This window comes from Pleuronectes platessa, chromosome 2 (assembly GCF_947347685.1).
Source record: "Pleuronectes platessa chromosome 2, fPlePla1.1, whole genome shotgun sequence".
NCBI lineage: Eukaryota > Metazoa > Chordata > Actinopteri > Pleuronectiformes > Pleuronectidae > Pleuronectes > Pleuronectes platessa.
The window spans coordinates 1,243,214-1,263,351 of record NC_070627.1 but is presented as its reverse complement, the minus strand read 5'-3'; the positions used below and the strand labels follow the sequence as shown (position 1 = coordinate 1,263,351).

At 48.3% G+C, this 20,138-nt stretch overlaps 1 protein-coding gene across 1 annotated transcript; it reads right to left on the bottom strand.

Moving 5' to 3' along the window:
* Positions 1-731: 731 nt before the first annotated feature.
* On the bottom strand, positions 732-16,751 carry rbpjl (recombination signal binding protein for immunoglobulin kappa J region-like). The gene is made up of 10 exons (XM_053435561.1): positions 16,199-16,751; positions 16,014-16,084; positions 14,338-14,453; positions 9,730-9,907; positions 8,748-8,885; positions 7,733-7,845; positions 6,064-6,204; positions 4,261-4,416; positions 4,051-4,154; positions 732-1,336 (listed from the first exon to the last, which is right to left on the bottom strand). Exons 1-10 carry the CDS (start codon positions 16,471-16,473, stop codon positions 1,027-1,029), a joined length of 1,602 nt encoding a protein of 533 aa, XP_053291536.1. The 5' UTR covers positions 16,474-16,751; the 3' UTR covers positions 732-1,026.
* Between the last annotated feature and the right edge of the window lie 3,387 nt (positions 16,752-20,138).

The window sequence follows — 20,138 nt, the reverse complement described above, 5'->3', positions numbered from 1 at the left end:
ATCAGTTTATAATCTGTTAATTTCTGAAAGTTTTTATAATTTTGTTTAAGTTGAGCTCAGCTTCATGGGTATGAACTCGACAGTATCGGAATGAATGTTACAAAAAAAAAAATCTGTAATGTAGGCACACACGCACACACACACACACACACACACACACACACACACACAAACAGACACACACCAGCTTCCATGTGAAAGCAGACACTGTTTCACTGCTGCTTTCTCTATGAACACGACACTCTCAGTTCATTAATTCCACTTCCACCCACTCTCTGTCTTTAGTTCAGATTTCTTTCTGTCCGGTCCCAGCTCACTCCCAGTTCATTTCATCCCCTCTCACACTGACCCTGGACCAGTGGGACTTCGATAACGATCGTTAAAACCTCGTCCCTGTTTCTTCTTCTGACGTCTCAGGAACAACATCTGAGAATTCCTTTAACTTTGGTGCAAACGTTCACTTGAGCTCAAAGATGAACTGAGGAGAGTTTGGAGTTCAAAGGTCACAGTGATGTCACGAAACAGACTCTGAGCACGAGTCTCATTCTGGCTTAATACCAGGAAATACCTTTTGAATGTGCTGAACATAACATATATCTCACGAGTCTGGATGTGAAAACAGTTTTTGGGGTTGAGACAGTTTTAGTCTGGATGGAAAAGAGAAACAGAGAAAATCACGTTTGTAAATTTAACCAGTTAAACTTGAAAACTCTGAATAAAGCAGCTTCACATTTAAAATGTTCAGACACGACTCAGGTCCGACGTCTGAAATAAACATTTAATGCAGTAAAGTTACAAACTGAATCTATGAATAAGCTCAATAAGTTGATGGAATGATTTAGATTGAACTGATATCTCTGGATCATATATTTATATATTCTATATTTGTCGTGTCGACTGATGATTCTCATGGATTTTGTTAAATACTCAGATTCAAACTCGAACAGGACAAAGAGGAAGATGAGTGAAGCTTTGATCTGAGATGAAGTATTCATGTCCGTCTGTGATCGGAACCTGATCATCAGGTCAACTCTGCATGAAGAGGTGGAAGTTGGCTCTGGTGAACTCCTGGTGGATGGTCTCCAGCAGGACATCGTCCTCCTGTCCCTCGTCACTGCCCCCGTCTCTCCTCCCTCCTCCTCCTCCTCCTCCTCCTCCTCGGACAGACGAAGACAGCTGGAGCTCGGGGGTGTAGGTGAAACTGAAAGAGGTGCGATAAATCAGGCCGTCCAATCGGATGAGGGACAGAGGGACGGTGAGGACGCGCCGCAGAGAGCGCCACCCGTCGCTGAAGACAGAGACGTCAGGGACGACACACAGCAGAGACTTGGGCGACCTGCAGAGAAGCAAGGCAGGAAGAAGAGTGAGGTCAGGGGTCACAGTGAAGAAGTGAGAGCTTCATCCTCTGAGTCCTGAGGGGGAATCCAGAATCACAACGTGTACACATACAAACACTTTGATGACTGAAGACAAACAGGGGCTCCCACGAGTGAAGCCTAAACAGCTGGAGCGCCCCCTGGTGGCCGGCAGCAGCACAGGTCCCCCCCCCCCCCCCCGCCCCCTCCACGTCAGCTGATGGGACATGGACCAAACTAAAAAATCTAAGTGCACATTACATTTTTTTCTAAAAGTTCTTTACACTTCAAGTGTAAGATTTTTTTAATTTTTGAAGTGGGGACATGCAGTCCATCTATATTTGCAGTTTATGATATCATTTTTGATTCTACATATGAAGTTTCTTTTAATATAAGTTTTTAAATATGTCTGAAAATCTAAATTCATATGAAAAAGACTAATTGAGCTAAACATGCAATCAAATTCCCTTTGATCTTTAAATAAAACTTAAAGTATCACGTTTTAAATGTGAATATTATCAACAGATTTTCAATGTGAGGTAAAAAGATCACGGAACACAAACCTCTGCTTCTTCCTGCAGCAACACAACATGTGTCTGAGGTTAACTTCGTTCTATGCAGCGTTAACTCCAGTTGTAAATCAAGTCAGTAATTATGGCCCAGCTCAGATTTACGGTTGTGATTCCTCCTGTCGTGTCGTTCTCCAGCTGCAGCAGCTGTTTCCACAGGAGAAGCTGTAAAGAGCTGTAAGAAGCTGTGGAAGCTGCAGCTCGAGAGGCTGACGTCTCCATGAGGAGGTGGTGGAGACCAAACCCAGAGATAATACAGAGAGACCACAGGAACTAGACTCATCACAAACAAGCCTGAGGGACCAAGCTGCTTTTATCTGCATCTGAATATGCAACACGATCCATAATATGTATTGTTGCATTTACGACTTTCTGTGCTGCCCCCAAGTGGTCGCAAAAGAGATAATGCAGGTTTCAAATTAAGAAAACAAAACATGCAAACTTCTTCTATTCAGCACTTTTCAAAACAAACTAGAGTAAAAAATAAATATAGAAACCACTGAGAAACCTGCACAGGAACCTGTCCATGTGTGGATGATTATATGATTATATGATTACGTGACAGACTAAACACCATCTGATATGAAGTCCTAGCGAGCAGCAGATATTCTGAACGCACTCTCATGAGGTGCTTCATTCACACACGTCCCTCTTGCACGGCAGCGAGGGATCGTGTTTCTAATTGGCTGCAGCCTCTCGTACAAACAGCTCAGTGTGGTCGACTGTTAAACAAACACGGCTCCGCTCCACGCTGCCGAGCGGCTGCTGCCAGGAGGAGGATCCACCAGAGAGCCAGGAGCCTCTCGACTAGAGAGCCAGAGAGCCAGGAGCCTCAGGCCAGAGAGCCAGGAGCCTCAGGCCAGAGAGCCAGGAGCCTCAGGCCAGAGAGCCAGGAGCCTCTCGACTAGAGAGCCAGAGAGCCAGGAGCCTCTCGACTAGAGAGCCAGAGAGCCAGGAGCCTCAGGCCAGAGAGCCAGGAGCCTCAGGCCAGAGAGCCAGGAGCCTCAGGCCAGAGAGCCAGGAGCCTCAGCACCTCAGCTGGGGCATCTGAGGGGGTTCTGACGTCAGAGGAGCTGTTTGGATGTGAGATTCTGTGAGGAGACGCCTGAATGTCAGTTCTTGCTGAGTCCGCCTGTAAGTTACAGGATCAGGTCCAGGTTGGTTTCTCAAAATGGACCAAAACCAGTAAAAAGCCAGGTTCAACAAAATCCCTGAATGTGTGAATCAATGTTAGTAATGGTACTTTAATGTATTTACACAAAAAAATTCCCCTTACTTTTACTTTTATTCTTTAAGTAGTTTTGAAACCAGTACTTTTACACTTTTACTTAGGTAAAAAGCTTGAGTTGATACTTCAACTTCTAGAGAAGTATTTTTAAACCCTAGTATCTATACTTCTACTTGAGTAATGAATGGGAATACTTTTGACACCTCTGGTTAGAATATTAGAACTTGTTGAGAGAACAGTTTTTTACCTTTAGTCAGCAAAAAAAACCTCTTAGAAACAGAATGAAGACATGAAAAGTGAATAAAGAAGATGCATCGATTTTATCATTGAAGCAAAACTCAAGAGCTTGTTTGTTTCCGTTTCTCCACTCGTTGAGTTATTCTCATTTAAAACGGATCTGTTGTGTTTTATTGAAATTCCTCAACAAGAAGCGAAATAACTGCTTTTGGAATCTGGGGCAGATGAAATGTAATTTGGGTTCAAACCTGGTTCCCTAACATTTAGTCTGTGAGAGTCAGAATTCATATTTAGGGCAGATTTTATGAGCAGCTGCACTTCACACCTGGATCCTCTGTGGTGAAGCTGCAGGAGAGCGACTGGTGTGAAACTGAATTAAACTAACAATGATTGAAACAAACCTGAAAACCAACAACATTATTAACAAGATAAATCTGAAGAATAACTCTGATAAAATGTGGAGAATAAAGAAATAAAGGATTCATCCCCCGACGTTCCACCTGTTGTTAAACACGATCAGGAAACTGTCCATCAATAAAAATGATTAAATGACTCTAACTCGTCAATATTAAATAACTTCATATATAGATAAATCCATCGAATCAGAATCCACCTGATCTATTCTCTTCATGTCTCTTGTTCTGTTTTCTCCTGAACTCACTTGAACATGGTCTCAGCTTCACTGTTTCCAAACCAGACTTTGAGATGAGGGCTGAAGTTTTCCCCGAGGATTTCCATCATGGCCACGTGTCCTCCGCCATTCACCTGGAGGAACAGGAAACACGCAAAATACGTACGTGTGTGTTTGTGAGTGTGTCTGTGTACATGTGTGTGTGTATGTGTGTGTTTGTACGTGTGTGATCGGACTCACCTCCAGCCCTATGATGACAGGAAAAGGACTGACTGGGGTCTGGACACAGGACAGACCCTCGTTAAAGGTGAATTCCACCATCTCCACTCCGATGATGGTCCAACAGGACCCGTCGTTCAGCACCACCCGGCTGGGGTCCCTGGTGCTGGACGGAGCCTGGAGCCAGACAAAGGGACGGAGGACACATTTGAAAAGGGAGATGGAGACGGAGAAGGAGGGAGATGAAGGAGGGAGGAGGACTGAAGCCAGAGAAGGATAGAGATGAAGGAGGGAGGAGGACTGAAGCCAGAGAAGGATGGAGATGAAGGAAGGAGGAGGACTGAAGCCAGAGACGGATGGAGATGAAGGAGGGAGGAGGACTGAAGCCAGAGAAGGATGGAGATGAAGGAGGGAGGAGGAATGAAGCCAGAGAAGGATGGAGATGAAGGAAGGAGGAGGACTGAAGCCAGAGAAGGAGGGAGATGAAGGAGGGAGGAGGAGTGAAGCCAGAGAAGGATAGAGATGAAGGAGGGAGGAGGACTGAAGCCAGAGAAGGATGGAGATGAAGGAAGGAGGAGGACTGAAGCCAGAGAAGGAGGGAGATGAAGGAGGGAGGAGGAGTGAAGCCAGAGAAGGATGGAGATGAAGGAGGGAGGAGGAATGAAGCCAGAGAAGGATGGAGATGAAGGAGGGAGGAGGACTGAAGCCAGAGAAGGATGGAGATGAAGGAGGGAGGAGGACTGAAGCCAGAGAAGGATAGAGATGAAGGAGGGAGGAGGACTGAAGCCAGAGAAGGATGGAGATGAAGGAAGGAGGAGGACTGAAGCCAGAGAAGGAGGGAGATGAAGGAGGGAGGAGGAGTGAAGCCAGAGAAGGATGGAGATGAAGGAGGGAGGAGGAATGAAGCCAGAGAAGGATGGAGATGAAGGAGGGAGGAGGACTGAAGCCAGAGAAGGATGGAGATGAAGGAGGGAGGAGGACTGAACACAGAGAAGGATGGAGATGAAGGAGGGAGGAGGACTGAAGCCAGAGAAGGATGGAGATGAAGGAGGGAGGAGGACTGAAGCCAGTGAAGGATAGAGATGAAGGAGGGAGGAGGACTGAAGCCAGAGAAGGATAGAGATGAAGGAGGGAGGAGGACTGAACACAGAGAAGGATGGAGATGAAGGAGGGAGGAGGACTGAAGCCAGAGAAGGATGGAGATGAAGGAGGGAGGAGGACTGAAGCCAGAGAAGGATAGAGATGAAGGAGGGAGGAGGACTGAAGCCAGAGAAGGATAGAGATGAAGGAGGGAGGAGGACTGAAGCCAGAGAAGGAGGGAGATGAAGGAGGGAGGAGGACTGAAGCAAGAGAAGGATGGAGATGAAGGAGGGAGGAGGACTGAAGCCAGAGAAGGATGGAGATGAAGGAGGGAGGAGGACTGAAGCCAGAGAAGGAGGGAGATGAAGGAGGGAGGAGGACTGAAGCCAGAGAAGGAGGGAGATGAAGGATAGAGATGAAGGAGGGAGGAGGACTGAAGCCAGAGAAGGAGGGAGATGAAGGAGGGAGGAGGACTGAAGCCAGAGAAGGAGGGAGATGAAGGATGGAGATGAAGGAGGGAGGAGGACTGAAGCCAGAGAAGGATGGAGATGAAGGAGGGAGGAGGACTGAAGCCAGAGAAGGAGGGAGATGAAGGAGGGAGGAGGACTGAAGCCAGAGAAGGAGGGAGATGAAGGATGGAGATGAAGGAGGGAGGAGGACTGAAGCCAGAGAAGGAGGGAGATGAAGGATAGAGATGAAGGAGGGAGGAGGACTGAACACAGAGAAGGATGGAGATGATCTCACCAGGTGCTGGATGATGCTGTCGTTGGAGAGACACAGGAAGGCCTGAGGGTCGTCTCTGAACTGGAAGGCACACTTGTGGAGCTGAGACACCGGCTCGTCCACGTCCAGGATGGCCTGCTGCTTGTTGACCTTACGAATCACCTGGTGGCGTTTAACAACAAGATGAAGAGAAACAACAATAACATGATTTACAGCTTAAACACATTTAATTAACACATTTATGGACTCATTAAAAAATCTTTGTTAAGTCACTGCTCATTCACTTTAAATGTGGTCATGTTCAGTGTACAACGTGTTTCTAAGTGGACGTCTTCGTCTTCTACGTGTCCGGCTCCTCTTCTTCATCCTGAGATGTTTGTGTTCTTCGTGTTTCACGTCACGTGTTAGAAACCTCATCAACACGTCCACTCGCTCACTGGGAAGCTTCCACACATTGTCCTGCTGGTTCCTCACATGGACTCACTCTGACATGTTACACACATGTTACCAGGAGGCTGCAGGAGAAGATCCAGAAAATTTCCAGAGACACTGACTCTGACATTTGTTCATGTGAGGAACATGTCAGTAACATGTCAGGAACATGTGAGGAACACGTCAGGAACACGTCAGTAACATGTCAGGAACACGTCAGGAACATGTGAGGAACATGTCAGTAACATGTCAGGAACACGTCAGGAACATGTGAGGAACATGTCAGGAACATGTGAGGAACATGTCAGGATCATATCTGGACTACAGTGCTGGATTAGATTAGATTACATCTCATTTTTGGCGGATGAAGCAGAGCTGAGACCGTCCAGCTCACAACGCTCTCTCACTGCAGACTGAGATTTGAAAAGCTCTAACTGTCCAGCAGGGGTCTGATCATGGCTGCACAGGGGAAATCCTCTGGTATCTTCCGACCTCGAGCTCCATCACGCTAACGTTCACACCACACGCTAACGTTCACACCACACGCTAAGGCGCAGCGCACACAGAACATTAAGCACTTTGTTCTCTTCACGGCTGCTGATGCAGCTGAACGTTTTCATCTGTACGTCTGCCTTCACCTCCTCAGTCCCTGAAGGTCGACCACAACCAAGCTGCTCTCCACGCTCCCGTCTTCAAACAAGCAGCGACAGGCCTCCAGTGTAAAAACATCCAGAGGTGCAGGGAGCAGCTTCCAGCACCGGGCCGGGGCTCAGGTTGTTATCACAGCAGTTTAGAGGCGCTGAGAAGAGTCTGCTCAGCGCTTCTTCTCAGTTTAACTCAAAGTGCATGATGGGAGGAACATCTCAGAATGTCAGGGATCAGCAGATAATGAGACACGTGCACACACACATCTGTGAGACACACATCTGTGAGACACACGTGATAATCAGGAGCTGATTGCACAGCGACAATCTGTGGTTCAAACATTTAAACATGATATGATCAGCTTCTCCTCTCTCTCTCTCTCTCTCTCTCTCTCTCTCTCTCTCTCACAGGAGAACCAGATGAACATTTCTTTAACGTCTACTTTGACTTCTTAGTTTGGTTCATGTCCCATCTGCTAACACGGAGAGAGGGTTAATGACCAGCCACCAGGGGGCTTTGGCTTCTCTTTTGGGAGCTGTCATGTCATCCATCTTTATTTGGTCAGTACACATGAGTGTGTGTGTTTGTGTGTGTGTGTGTGTGTGTGTGTTACCATTGGGGGCAGTGCTACTCCAGACTCCGTGCACACTAACTGGACCACAGCGCCGTAACAGATGAAGCCTTCGCTCAGCACAAAGTCCCCTTGGTCAGCACTTTGGTCCTCCACTACACACACAGACACACACACACATACACAGAGACACACACACGCACACACACGCACATGCAAAAACCCACACATGAATATTCATATGAACTGTACATTAACGGATACTATATTTAACTTTCACTGCAACACAGACTCATCTTTTGAGTGCCTTCATGTGTGTGTGTGTGTGTGTGTGTGTGTCTGTGTGTGTGTGTGTGTGTGTGTTGGGGTGAAGGACTGAGGTTAAGGTTTTGCTGGTGGGAGGTCCGTGCACTGTGTTAAATAAATAACCTCCCAGCAGATCTTTGGAGCGTCTTTCCAGACGAGTGTGAGGGAAACACTGGTGAATAACTCGCTCTCACACTGACTGTATTAATGCAGGGTGGCCGACTGGTGAGGAGACGTCTGGTGACTGGAGGGAACCAGACTGATACTGGAGGAAAACCAGTCTGATACTGGAGGGAACCAGACTGATACTGAACGAAAACCAGTCTGATACTGGAGGGAACCAGTCTGATACTGGAGGAAAACCAGTCTGATACTGGAGGGAACCAGACTGATACTGGAGGAAAACCAGTCTGATACTGGAGGAAAACCAGTCTGATACTGGAGGGAACCAGACTGATATTCTATATTCTAGTCTATATTTCGTGCTCATGTTCATGCTGAGTAGATGTGTGTGTGCACGTACAGTCTAAGTTCCTTCTCATACTGTAACATATGATCCCGGCGGCGCCACTGGTATTAACGTCCCATAGAGCGTCCGGCCCGGTCACACCTAGAGGAGGTGGATTTCTGGATTCTCCTCTGAGCCTCTGTTTTTGATTTAAACTCACACAGTGACCACAATGTGACCTTTACAGTACACAAGGCATCAGTCAGTGTGCGAACACACACTCACACACACACTCAGATTTACCCATGGTGATGGTGAAGGCTGTCCACTGTCTGGCGCTGGCTACAAAAGCTCCTCTGTCCACTGAGAGGTAACGAGTGCTGACCGTCTGAGAGCGCAGGCGGTTGAACAAAGCAACTCTGGAGCACGAGGAGATACACACTGAAACACACACAAAGACAGAGTGAGACCCACACTGATTCTGAACACACACTCACACACTGTACAACACAGTACAAGCTCTTCATTTGAGCTTTTCATTGGCGGCATTTGTAATATTTGACACTCACACAGGTTCAAAGCCCGATAAGGATTCGTTCTCTCACAGAAACCTGAGGAATCGGACGTCACATGATCGGCAGTGTCAGCTGTCAAGATGATGCCTCTTTTTAGAGTGTGCGTGTGAGTGTGTGTGAGTGTGTGTGTTGGTTTTGACCCTGTGACCTTCAGTGACCTGACACTACCGGCTATCAATCATTAACTGAACCTGGATCAGTCTCTGTCTGAGCAGGAAGTTTAAAACCACGGAAAGATGTTTTTTCACAGAAACAGAATAAAAAAGAAGTTTTTGAACAACAAGAAGTTTTCAAAGATCAACTCATTGAAGCTGTTTTACTATCAGATGTTCAAGTCTATGAAGAAGACGTCAACTTGGAAACACAAGGAGATTCCAGATCTTCTGGTGATGAGGCCGGTGTGGATGAGCTGTAAACAACAACACTGATCTTTCCACAGCAGAGTTTACACGTCATGTCCCGCCTCCTGCTGCTCTACAGGCTCCGCCTCCTGCTGCTCTACAGGCTCCGCCCCTCTCCTGGATGTTCCTCACATGTTCCTGTTTGAACGAGTCGGACCCAACAACCTGCTGCTGTGTTCATACTAAGTGAAACACAAACTCTGCTCTTGTCTGAGTCAAATATGAAGAACCTTGAAACAGCCTGAGAACCTAACGCCTGCTGTCTGTGGAGGAATGAAACGTGGAGAAGAAGAAGAAGACGTGACTCACGGTCCACGTTCTTCATGGACTGTCTCTTCTGGGACGGCTTGGAGATCACTTTGATCAGCCTGCTCTGGAACGAACCCACTTCCTGTCTGTTGCCCAGGAAGAGTCGCAGCAGGAGGCGGAAGTGTTTCCTCTTGTCCTGATCAGAGATGAACAGCGACTTGGCGCAGGCAAACATCTGCTGCAGAGACAGAGGAGACAGTGAATGAAGAGGGACAACGTGTCTCCACTCTGTCCAGACCGACAGCCACCAGGGGGCGATACAGATGTTGTGGCTTCTTTGCTCTGTCGTCCATCTTTAGCTGCGTTCACTCTGCAACAGACTGAAAAGTGTTTTAGATCCGTATCAGAAATAATCTGCATCCACACGAACACACCTGCAAAAAACACACGTCACATGACCTCACGTCCTCTGGTCATGTGATGTAAACAGGAAGTAGATTGTCTCCTCTGCAGCTGGTTCCTCTGAAGGAGGAACAGTGAAGGTGAAGTGTAACTGACAGGAAGTGTCACTGACGGGAAGTGTCACTGACATGAAGTGTAACTGAGAGGAAGTGTCACTGACATGAAGTGTAACTGAGAGGAAGTGTTACTGACGGGAAGTGTTACTGAGAGGAAGTGTTACTGACAGGAAGTGTAACTGACAGGAAGCGTAACTGAGAGGAAGTGTTACTGACATGAAGTGTAACTGAGAGGAAGTGTTACTGACATGAAGTGTTACTGACAGGAAGCGTAACTGACAGGAAGTGTTACTGACATGAAGTGTTACTGACAGGAAGTGTAACTGAGAGGAAGTGTCACTGACATGAAGTGTAACTGAGAGGAAGTGTTACTGACGGGAAGTGTTACTGAGAGGAAGTGTTACTGACAGGAAGTGTAACTGACAGGAAGCGTAACTGAGAGGAAGTGTTACTGACATGAAGTGTAACTGAGAGGAAGTGTTACTGACAGGAAGTGTTACTGACATGAAGTGTTACTGACAGGAAGTGTTACTGACATGAAGTGTTACTGACAGGAAGCGTAACTGAGAGGAAGTGTTACTGACATGAAGTGTAACTGACGGGAAGCGTCACTGACAGGAAGCGTAACTGAGAGGAAGTGTTACTGACATGAAGTGTTACTGACAGGAAGCGTTACTGACGGGAAGCGTAACTGACAGGAAGCGTAACTGAGAGGAAGTGTTACTGACATGAAGTGTTACTGACAGGAAGCGTAACTGAGAGGAAGCGTTACTGACATGAAGTGTTACTGACATGAAGTGTTACTGACAGGAAGCGTAACTGAGAGGAAGCGTTACTGAGAGGAAGCGTTACTGACGGGAAGCGTTACTGAGAGGAAGCGTTACTGAGAGGAAGCGTTACTGAGAGGAAGCGTTACTGAGAGGAAGCGTTACTGACGGGAAGCGTTACTGAGAGGAAGCGTTACTGACAGGAAGCGTTACTGAGAGGAAGCGTTACTGACGGGAAGCGTTACTGAGAGGAAGCGTTACTGAGAGGAAGCGTTACTGACAGGAAGCGTTACTGACATGAAGTGTTACTGACATGAAGTGTAACTGACAGGAAGCGTTACTGAGAGGAAGCGTTACTGACGGGAAGCGTCACTGACATGAAGTGTTACTGACAGGAAGCGTTACTGAGAGGAAGCGTTACTGAGAGGAAGCGTTACTGACAGGAAGCGTTACTGAGAGGAAGCGTTACTGACGGGAAGCGTTACTGAGAGGAAGCGTTACTGACGGGAAGCGTCACTGACATGAAGTGTTACTGACAGGAAGTGTAACTGACGGGAAGCGTCACTGACAGGAAGCGTAACTGAGAGGAAGTGTTACTGACATGAAGTGTTACTGACAGGAAGCGTTACTGAGAGGAAGCGTTACTGACAGGAAGCGTTACTGAGAGGAAGCGTTACTGACGGGAAGCGTTACTGAGAGGAAGCGTTACTGACGGGAAGCGTTACTGAGAGGAAGTGTAACTGACGGGAAGCGTCACTGACAGGAAGCGTAACTGAGAGGAAGTGTTACTGACATGAAGTGTTACTGACATGAAGTGTAACTGACGGGAAGCGTCACTGACAGGAAGCGTCACTGACAGGAAGCGTAACTGACATGAAGTGTTACTGACATGAAGTGTAACTGACGGGAAGCGTCACTGACAGGAAGCGTCACTGACAGGAAGCGTAACTGAGAGGAAGTGTTACTGACATGAAGTGTAACTGAGAGGAAGTGTTACTGACAGGAAGTGTTACTGACATGAAGTGTTACTGACAGGAAGTGTTACTGACATGAAGTGTTACTGACAGGAAGCGTAACTGAGAGGAAGTGTTACTGACATGAAGTGTAACTGACGGGAAGCGTCACTGACAGGAAGCGTAACTGAGAGGAAGTGTTACTGACATGAAGTGTTACTGACAGGAAGCGTTACTGAGAGGAAGCGTTACTGAGAGGAAGTGTTACTGACATGAAGTGTTACTGACAGGAAGCGTTACTGAGAGGAAGCGTTACTGACGGGAAGCGTTACTGAGAGGAAGCGTTACTGACGGGAAGCGTTACTGCGAGGAAGCGTTACTGACGGGAAGCGTCACTGACATGAAGTGTTACTGACAGGAAGCGTTACTGAGAGGAAGCGTTACTGAGAGGAAGTGTTACTGACATGAAGTGTTACTGACAGGAAGCGTTACTGAGAGGAAGCGTTACTGAGAGGAAGCGTTACTGAGAGGAAGTGTTACTGACATGAAGTGTTACTGACAGGAAGTGTTACTGACATGAAGTGTTACTGACAGGAAGCGTTACTGAGAGGAAGTGTTACTGACAGGAAGCGTTACTGAGAGGAAGCGTCACTGACAGGAAGCGTAACTGAGAGGAAGTGTTACTGACATGAAGTGTTACTGACAGGAAGCGTTACTGAGAGGAAGCGTTACTGACGGGAAGCGTTACTGAGAGGAAGCGTTACTGACGGGAAGCGTAACTGAGAGGAAGCGTTACTGACGGGAAGCGTTACTGAGAGGAAGCGTTACTGACGGGAAGCGTTACTGAGAGGAAGCGTTACTGACGGGAAGCGTTACTGAGAGGAAGCGTTACTGACAGGAAGCGTTACTGAGAGGAAGCGTTACTGACAGGAAGCGTTACTGAGAGGAAGCGTTACTGACGGGAAGCGTTACTGAGAGGAAGCGTTACTGACGGGAAGCGTTACTGAGAGGAAGCGTTACTGAGAGGAAGCGTTACTGACAGGAAGCGTTACTGAGAGGAAGCGTTACTGACGGGAAGCGTTACTGAGAGGAAGCGTTACTGACAGGAAGCGTTACTGACAGGAAGCGTTACTGAGAGGAAGCGTTACTGACGGGAAGCGTTACTGAGAGGAAGCGTTACTGACAGGAAGCGTTACTGAGAGGAAGCGTTACTGACAGGAAGCGTTACTGAGAGGAAGCGTTACTGACGGGAAGCGTTACTGAGAGGAAGCGTTACTGACGGGAAGCGTCACTGACAGGAAGCGTAACTGAGAGGAAGTGTTACTGACATGAAGTGTTACTGACATGAAGTGTAACTGACGGGAAGCGTCACTGACAGGAAGCGTCACTGACAGGAAGCGTAACTGACATGAAGTGTTACTGACATGAAGTGTAACTGACGGGAAGCGTCACTGACAGGAAGCGTCACTGACAGGAAGCGTAACTGAGAGGAAGTGTTACTGACATGAAGTGTTACTGACAGGAAGCGTTACTGACGGGAAGCCTTAGTAACGCTTTGTGTTCACCGCTGGTAGTCGAGTCATGTGACTAATGCGAACCAATCAGAACGTCTGAGTCATCGTTTACTTAAGTCTCAGTTTCTGAAAAGCACAACAGAAGTGAAGCATTTTAAAACGTAACACATCGGTGTGGACGTATATGTGTGAATATTGTTCCTGTCACTGTGTTAGTTGTGTCCTGGTGAGTTGGAGGGACTCTGATGGAGGGACAGAGAAACAGGAAGTCTCTTCTGTCTCAGTGAGGACGTCAGCGAGAGACAAACAATGTGTTTACAGGAGCAGACACCACTGTTTGTTGAGTCAACAGTGGTGTCTGCTGTGAAGGAGGTGATTGTCTCGAGTGGACGATCACACCGAGCTGTCTGTCCCTCCAGGTCTTCAGATCCCATCAGCCACTCACCCACTGCTGCTGGTCCCAGCATCAAGCAAAGCCATGAAGCTCCAGTGCATCTCAGATCTTCTTGATAGATTTAGAAAGATATTGTTTTGAATATCTGTTGATCTGGATGTAAGAATATGTGTTGATCCTTCGTGTTTACACAAAACAAGAGGAAGTTTGAAGTCATGTGGTGAAGAAACTGCTCAACAGACTTTAGCATGACGGGTGTTTATGATGTTTGGTCGTTAAAGCAACACGATGCAACTTTTCACCTTAAATCATGTAAATATTGATCTTTAACCACAATTAAAATTAAATAAAATACAACTTCATCACATGTCATTTATCTCCTGTGGCTGAAGGAGAATTTATCTTTTACAAAGGTTTAAACCTCCAGAGAACTGGTGACAAAAACACACTCACACAGACACACACACACAGAACACACACACACACACACACACACACACACACACACACACACTCTCTAACCGTGGAGTCTGGCTGCTCATCGAAGACCAGTTTGAAAGTGTCGGCCTGAGACTGGCTGGAGTTGTCGAGACACATGTAACCACACATCCGATACACAGAGTCTCCATAACCAGCAGCTGCAGGAGAAGGAGAGAGAGGAGGGAAGAAGACATGACAGCAGAGGGATGAAGAGGATGAGAGAGAGGAGGGAGGAAGACATGACAGCAGAGGGATGAAGAGGATGAGAGAGAGGAGGGAGGAAGACATGACAGCAGAGGGAGGAAGAGGATGAGAAAGAGGAGGGAGCAAGACATAACAGCAATGGGATGAAGAGGATGAGAGAGAGGAGGGAAGAAGACATAACAGCAGAGGGATGAAGAGGATGAGAAAGAGGAGGGAAGAAGACATGACAGCAGAGGGATGAAGAGGATGAGAGAGAGGAGGGAAGAAGACATGACAGCAGAGGGATGAAGAGGATGAGAGAGAGGAGGGAAGAAGACATAACAGCAGAGGGATGAAGAGGATGAGAAAGAGGAGGGAAGAAGACATGACAGCAGAGGGATGAAGAGGATGAGAGAGAGGAGGGAAGAAGACATGACAGCAGAGGGATGAAGAGGATGAGAAAGAGGAGGGAGGAAGACATGACAGCAGAGGGATGAAGAGGATGAGAGAGAGGAGGGAAGAAGACAGGACAGCAGAGGGATGAAGAGGATGAGAGAGAGGAGTGAAGAAGACATGACAGCAGAGGGATGAAGAGGATGAGAGAGAGGAGGGAAGAAGACATGACAGCAGAGGGAGGAAGAGGATGAGAGAGAGGAGGGAAGAAGACATGACAGCAGAGGGATGAAGAGGATGAGAGAGAGAAGGGAGGAAGACATGACAGCAGAGGGATGAAGAGGATGAGAGAGAGGAGGGAAGAAAACAGGACAGCAGAGGGAGGAAGAGGATGAGAGAGAGGAGGGAGGAAGACATGACAGCAGAGGGATGAAGAGGATGAGAAAGAGGAGGGAAGAAGACATGAGAGCAGAGGGATGAAGAGGATGAGAGAGAGCAGGGAAGAAGACATGACAGCAGAGGGATGAAGAGGATGAGAGAGAGGAGGGAGGAAGACATGACAGCAGAGGGATGAAGAGGATGAGAGAGAGGAGGGAGGAAGACATGACAGCAGAGGGATGAAGAGGATGAGAGAGAGGAGGGAAGAAGACATGACAGCAGAGGGAGGAAGAGGATGAGAAAGAGGAGGGAAGAAGACATGACAGCAGAGGGAGGAAGAGGATGAGAAAGAGGAGGGAGGAAGACATGACAGCAGAGGGATGAAGAGGATGAGAGAGAGGAGGGAGAAAGACATGACAGCAGAGGGATGAAGAGGATGAGAGAGAGGAGGGAGGAAGACATGACAGCAGAGGGATGAAGAGGATGAGAAAGAGGAGGGAAGAAGACATGACAGCAGAGGGATGAAGAGGATGAGAGAGAGGAGGGAGGAAGACATGACAGCAGAGGGATGAAGAGGATGAGAGAGAGGAGGGAAGAAGACATGACAGCAGAGGGATGAAGAGGATGAGAGAGAGGAGGGAAGAAGACATGACAGCAGAGGGATGAAGAGGATGAGAAAGAGGAGGGAGGAACAGAGGACAAATAAAGAAGGATAAGGACAGAGCTGAATCTGATGTTTTAATCTAACATGTTGGTTTCCTCACCTTTCAGATGATCCTGCATGACCTTCCATCCACGACCCCGGATGTACACGCAGGGCGGAGGACAGAAGAACCTGTTCAATTCAAAAGTTTCTCGTGAACCTGAACTTTTGTGTGAACGTAGCCAGAGTTGTACTTTTTTTTTAAAGTTAGCTGCGGTTGTGTTAATGTAAGTGAGTTGTCGTCACCTCTTCTCGTTGCCGTAGGACTTCTGAGCCACCTTGGCGTGCAGGATGACCACGCTCTGGTCAGCGTGGGCGTCTCGTCCCGGTTCCCTCGCTGCTCCCACCGACTGGCAGCCGTGAAACCCCGGGTCCGGCCTCCTGATTGGACGAGAAAACCGTGACTCACAAAGAACCAGCTCAAGAATGAACTGACTGGATTTCAGTGGATAAAGGTCAAAGGTCACGGTTGACTCCTTGCTGCTAATATTTAATGGATCAAATATCATATTCAGGAACATTTCACAGGAGTTTGTTTATCTTCAATTCTAAAAGCATCAACATGAAGGTTTTTACTCTTTGCCTTAAAAAAATTAAATAATTCCCATATATACATTTGACCTGTATTTACGTTACTTGTCATGCGACAGGAAAACAGGACCAAAGTGCTTCCATCAAATAAAAGAAACACTGGTTTCAAACTGACAAAACATTATGATATTTCCTCCTGTGTGTGTCTCTAGGCCTCAAAGTGGGAAACCTGCTCATTAATTCCTCAGTGAGCGATTAATGATTAGAACCCGTGTGTGATTAGAGGTCACGTGATCGCTGAGCAGCCGGTGAACCACTGAGCGGCCCCGTGGAGCTCCTCTAACCACGTCAGCTGTCACATCAGCTGTGTTCTCCCTCTGCAGCGGCGGTGTAATGAGGGGCCGGACCCTGAGCTACAGCCCCGGGGCCCGGAGCCTGGAATGCTCCTCATAATGAAGACTGTTGACCCGGAGCGGAGGAGGAGGAGGGCAGCAAACATGCAGTGGTGACGGGCGGTGACAAAAAGAAACGACAGCAGAAAGGACTCGAGCGTGTGACTCAAGATGGAGACTTGAAGAAACAAGTCGACGTGTCAATGGAAGTGAAGAACGTGAGAGAAGATTCCTGGATCTGCACCAATTCATGGTCACACGTTCATGTGAGGAATCAAACATCTGACGTCTGTTCCACTGGAGATTTAAAGTTACTTTTATACCAAACCGGTGCTTTAACGTTAAACTTAAACTTTAAGTTCGTGTTAAACCACTTTGTAATTAAAGTCCCTCTGGTTTTACATCATCTCCGTCCTCAATGCAGATTCCTGGTACATGTCCTCAGAGGAGGACACTGGAGAGTGAGTGGTCATGTACATGGGGGGGGGGGGGGGGTCCTTCTGACCCCCTGCTCCCCTCTCCACAGTTCAGAGTTCAGGGTCACACTTCACTGGTGTGTGTGTGTGTGTGTGTGTGTGTGGTCAGTCACCAGGGTGCCACCATGGAGTCTAAATTAGACCTTCCCCTCTCCAAAGGTCAAAGGTCAGTGTGTCAGGAGCTCAGAGCCTCTGGTATTTCACACGGAGGACACAGAACAGCCTGAAGAGGGGGGGGGGGGGGGGGGGGAGGAATTCACTCTCACCTCCAGGGAAACTTTGTCCTCTCGTCCCGAGGTTGAAAAGTTGTAATGACTACAATCATTGTGAGGTCCGTCAGCGCAACACAACTTCATCGAGAGACACGCTGTGAGGACGAGTCGTTAGAGACCTCCGTCCACCGGAGACCTGCTGTCCCCTGACACAACAAGGTCACATGATACATCCACAACCTGGGACATCACCGTCCTCTCTCTGTTGAAGAGACAGATTTGTTGTATTCAGACGTGAGTGTGTTTGTTTGTTTGGACTTTGTTCCAGAAACTCTATCTGTGTCTCACGTTTCTCCAGAACCGATCATCTCATCATCTCATCATCTCATCAGCTTCACACTCGTCATGTGTGTTCTTAGGATCCATTAGAAGGGAAGAGTTGAATTGTTTTAAATATGATTGAACTGCCAACCAGAGCTTTGTATCAGCAAGACACAACGACAACAACTGATTCATTCACAACAACAGTTCATTCATGACAACTGCTTCACTCTGAGGGAGCCGGTGAGGAGCCGTAGAGGAGCCGGTGAGGAGCCGGTGAGGAGCCGGTGAGGAGCAGGTGAGGAGCTCGTTGAGGAGCCGTTGAGGAGCCGGTGAGGAGCAGGTGAGGAGCCGGTGAGGAGCAGGTGAGGAGCAGGTGAGGAGCCGGTGAGGAGCAGGTGAGGAGCCGTTGAGGAGCAGGTGAGGAGCCGGTGAGGAGCAGGTGAGGAGCTCGTTGAGGAGCCGGTGAGGAGCCGGTGAGGAGCAGGTGAGGAGCCGGTGAGGAGCAGGTGAGGAGCTCGTTGAGGAGCAGGTGAGGAGCCGTTGAGGAGCCGTTGAGGAGCCGGTGAGGAGCCGTTGAGGAGCAGGTGAGGAGCCGGTGAGGAGCAGGTGAGGAGCAGGTGAGGAGCAGGTGAGGAGCCGTTGAGGAGCAGGTGAGGAGCAGGTGAGGAGCCGTTGAGGAGCAGGTGAGGAGCCGGTGAGGAGCCGGTGAGGAGCAGGTGAGGAGCCGGTGAGGAGCAGGTGAGGAGCCGGTGAGGAGCCGGTGAGGAGCAGGTGAGGAGCCGTTGAGGAGAAGGTGAGGAGCAGGTGAGGAGCCGGTGAGGAGCAGGTGAGGAGCCGGTGAGGAGCCGGTGAGGAGCAGGTGAGGAGCCGTTGAGGAGAAGGTGAGGAGCAGGTGAGGAGCCGGTGAGGAGCCGGTGAGGAGCAGGTGAGGAGCCGTTGAGGAGCAGGTGAGGAGCCGGTGAGGAGCCGGTGAGGAGCAGGTGAGGAGCAGGTGAGGAGCCGGTGAGGAGCTCGTCGTGCAGCAGCAGGTCTTCACCTCACCTTCACACTGGGCCCAGCTGAAACCTGATTGGCCCCTGAAGTTGTTTTTTCTAAACAAACTAGTCTACGAACAATAAATATGACAATTTGCTTGAACAACAAACTATTTTCACAATATATCCACTGGTTTGTGTCTGTTCACAACTAAGAGTAAAGAAGGATGTAGTCTGGTATGGTTCATCCTGGACTTATAATTGGCCCCTCTGTGTAAATGGTGGCCACCCAATGGCCCCTGATTGAGATAAATCTTAGATCCGCCACTGCATGAAAGATACAAGATAATGCTCTATTGTTGTAGATTATATTTTTAAGTTATGAGACGGATTTGGCTCCAACGTTTAAATTAGTTGCCTTGAAATTCAGAAATTCAGAGTTTTCAAAACCTTAGAAAGCCACCGGGCTCCACCGGACCTGTCCTCAGGTTTCAGAGGCTGGGGCCGGGGGAGCGAGGGGGAGGGGTCTCTCTCTGCCTCCACAAATACTTTCCTCCTCCTGGTATTTTAATAGCTGCCCTCCATCCCTCCACCGGCTCATTCCACAGAGTCAAGCCGAGGACAGGTCACAGACACCCCGCGCCCTGAACGCGTCTCCACGGCTCATTCCTCACGCGTCTGAAGAAGTTTGGGATAAGTTCGAGTCGAGCCCTGATCTCAGCTTCCCGACCCGGGACATCTGGACTTTAAGTGTCGGAGGACTGATCGTCTCACCTGTCCCAGCCGCTCCCGGTCCTCGGTGCGTCGCGTCCGGCCAGCAGCGGCCCCAGGTGAGTGAGCGGGATGACCGGGTCCGGGGCCCCAGGGGCGGGGAACAGGAGCGCGGGGTCCGCTGGGGGACATCCGGCCTGGAGCATCGGAGTGTCTGAGATAAGAGATTTTAAACCTGTTAAAATAAAATTAATTCAATAGTTAATGCGTCACTTAAACCACCTTTAATTGAAGAGCAGAAGATAATAATAATCTGAATTAGAACTGAGGAGCTGAGGTAATTCATCAATCTGTAGTTTCAGCTGCTGAACTCTGAAGATCTTCTGCTTCTCTTTGTTTGATCTGATTGTAAAAGGACTTCGATTATAAAACATCTGTCACATCTGCCTCAGCGTTTTCAATATTCTCTCATGTGTAGAGATTAAATAATGAATTGGTCATTGGAGGAAATAATCATCAGGTGTAACTGACACAGAAAAGATTTTTAGATGAGATTTTTAAGCTCA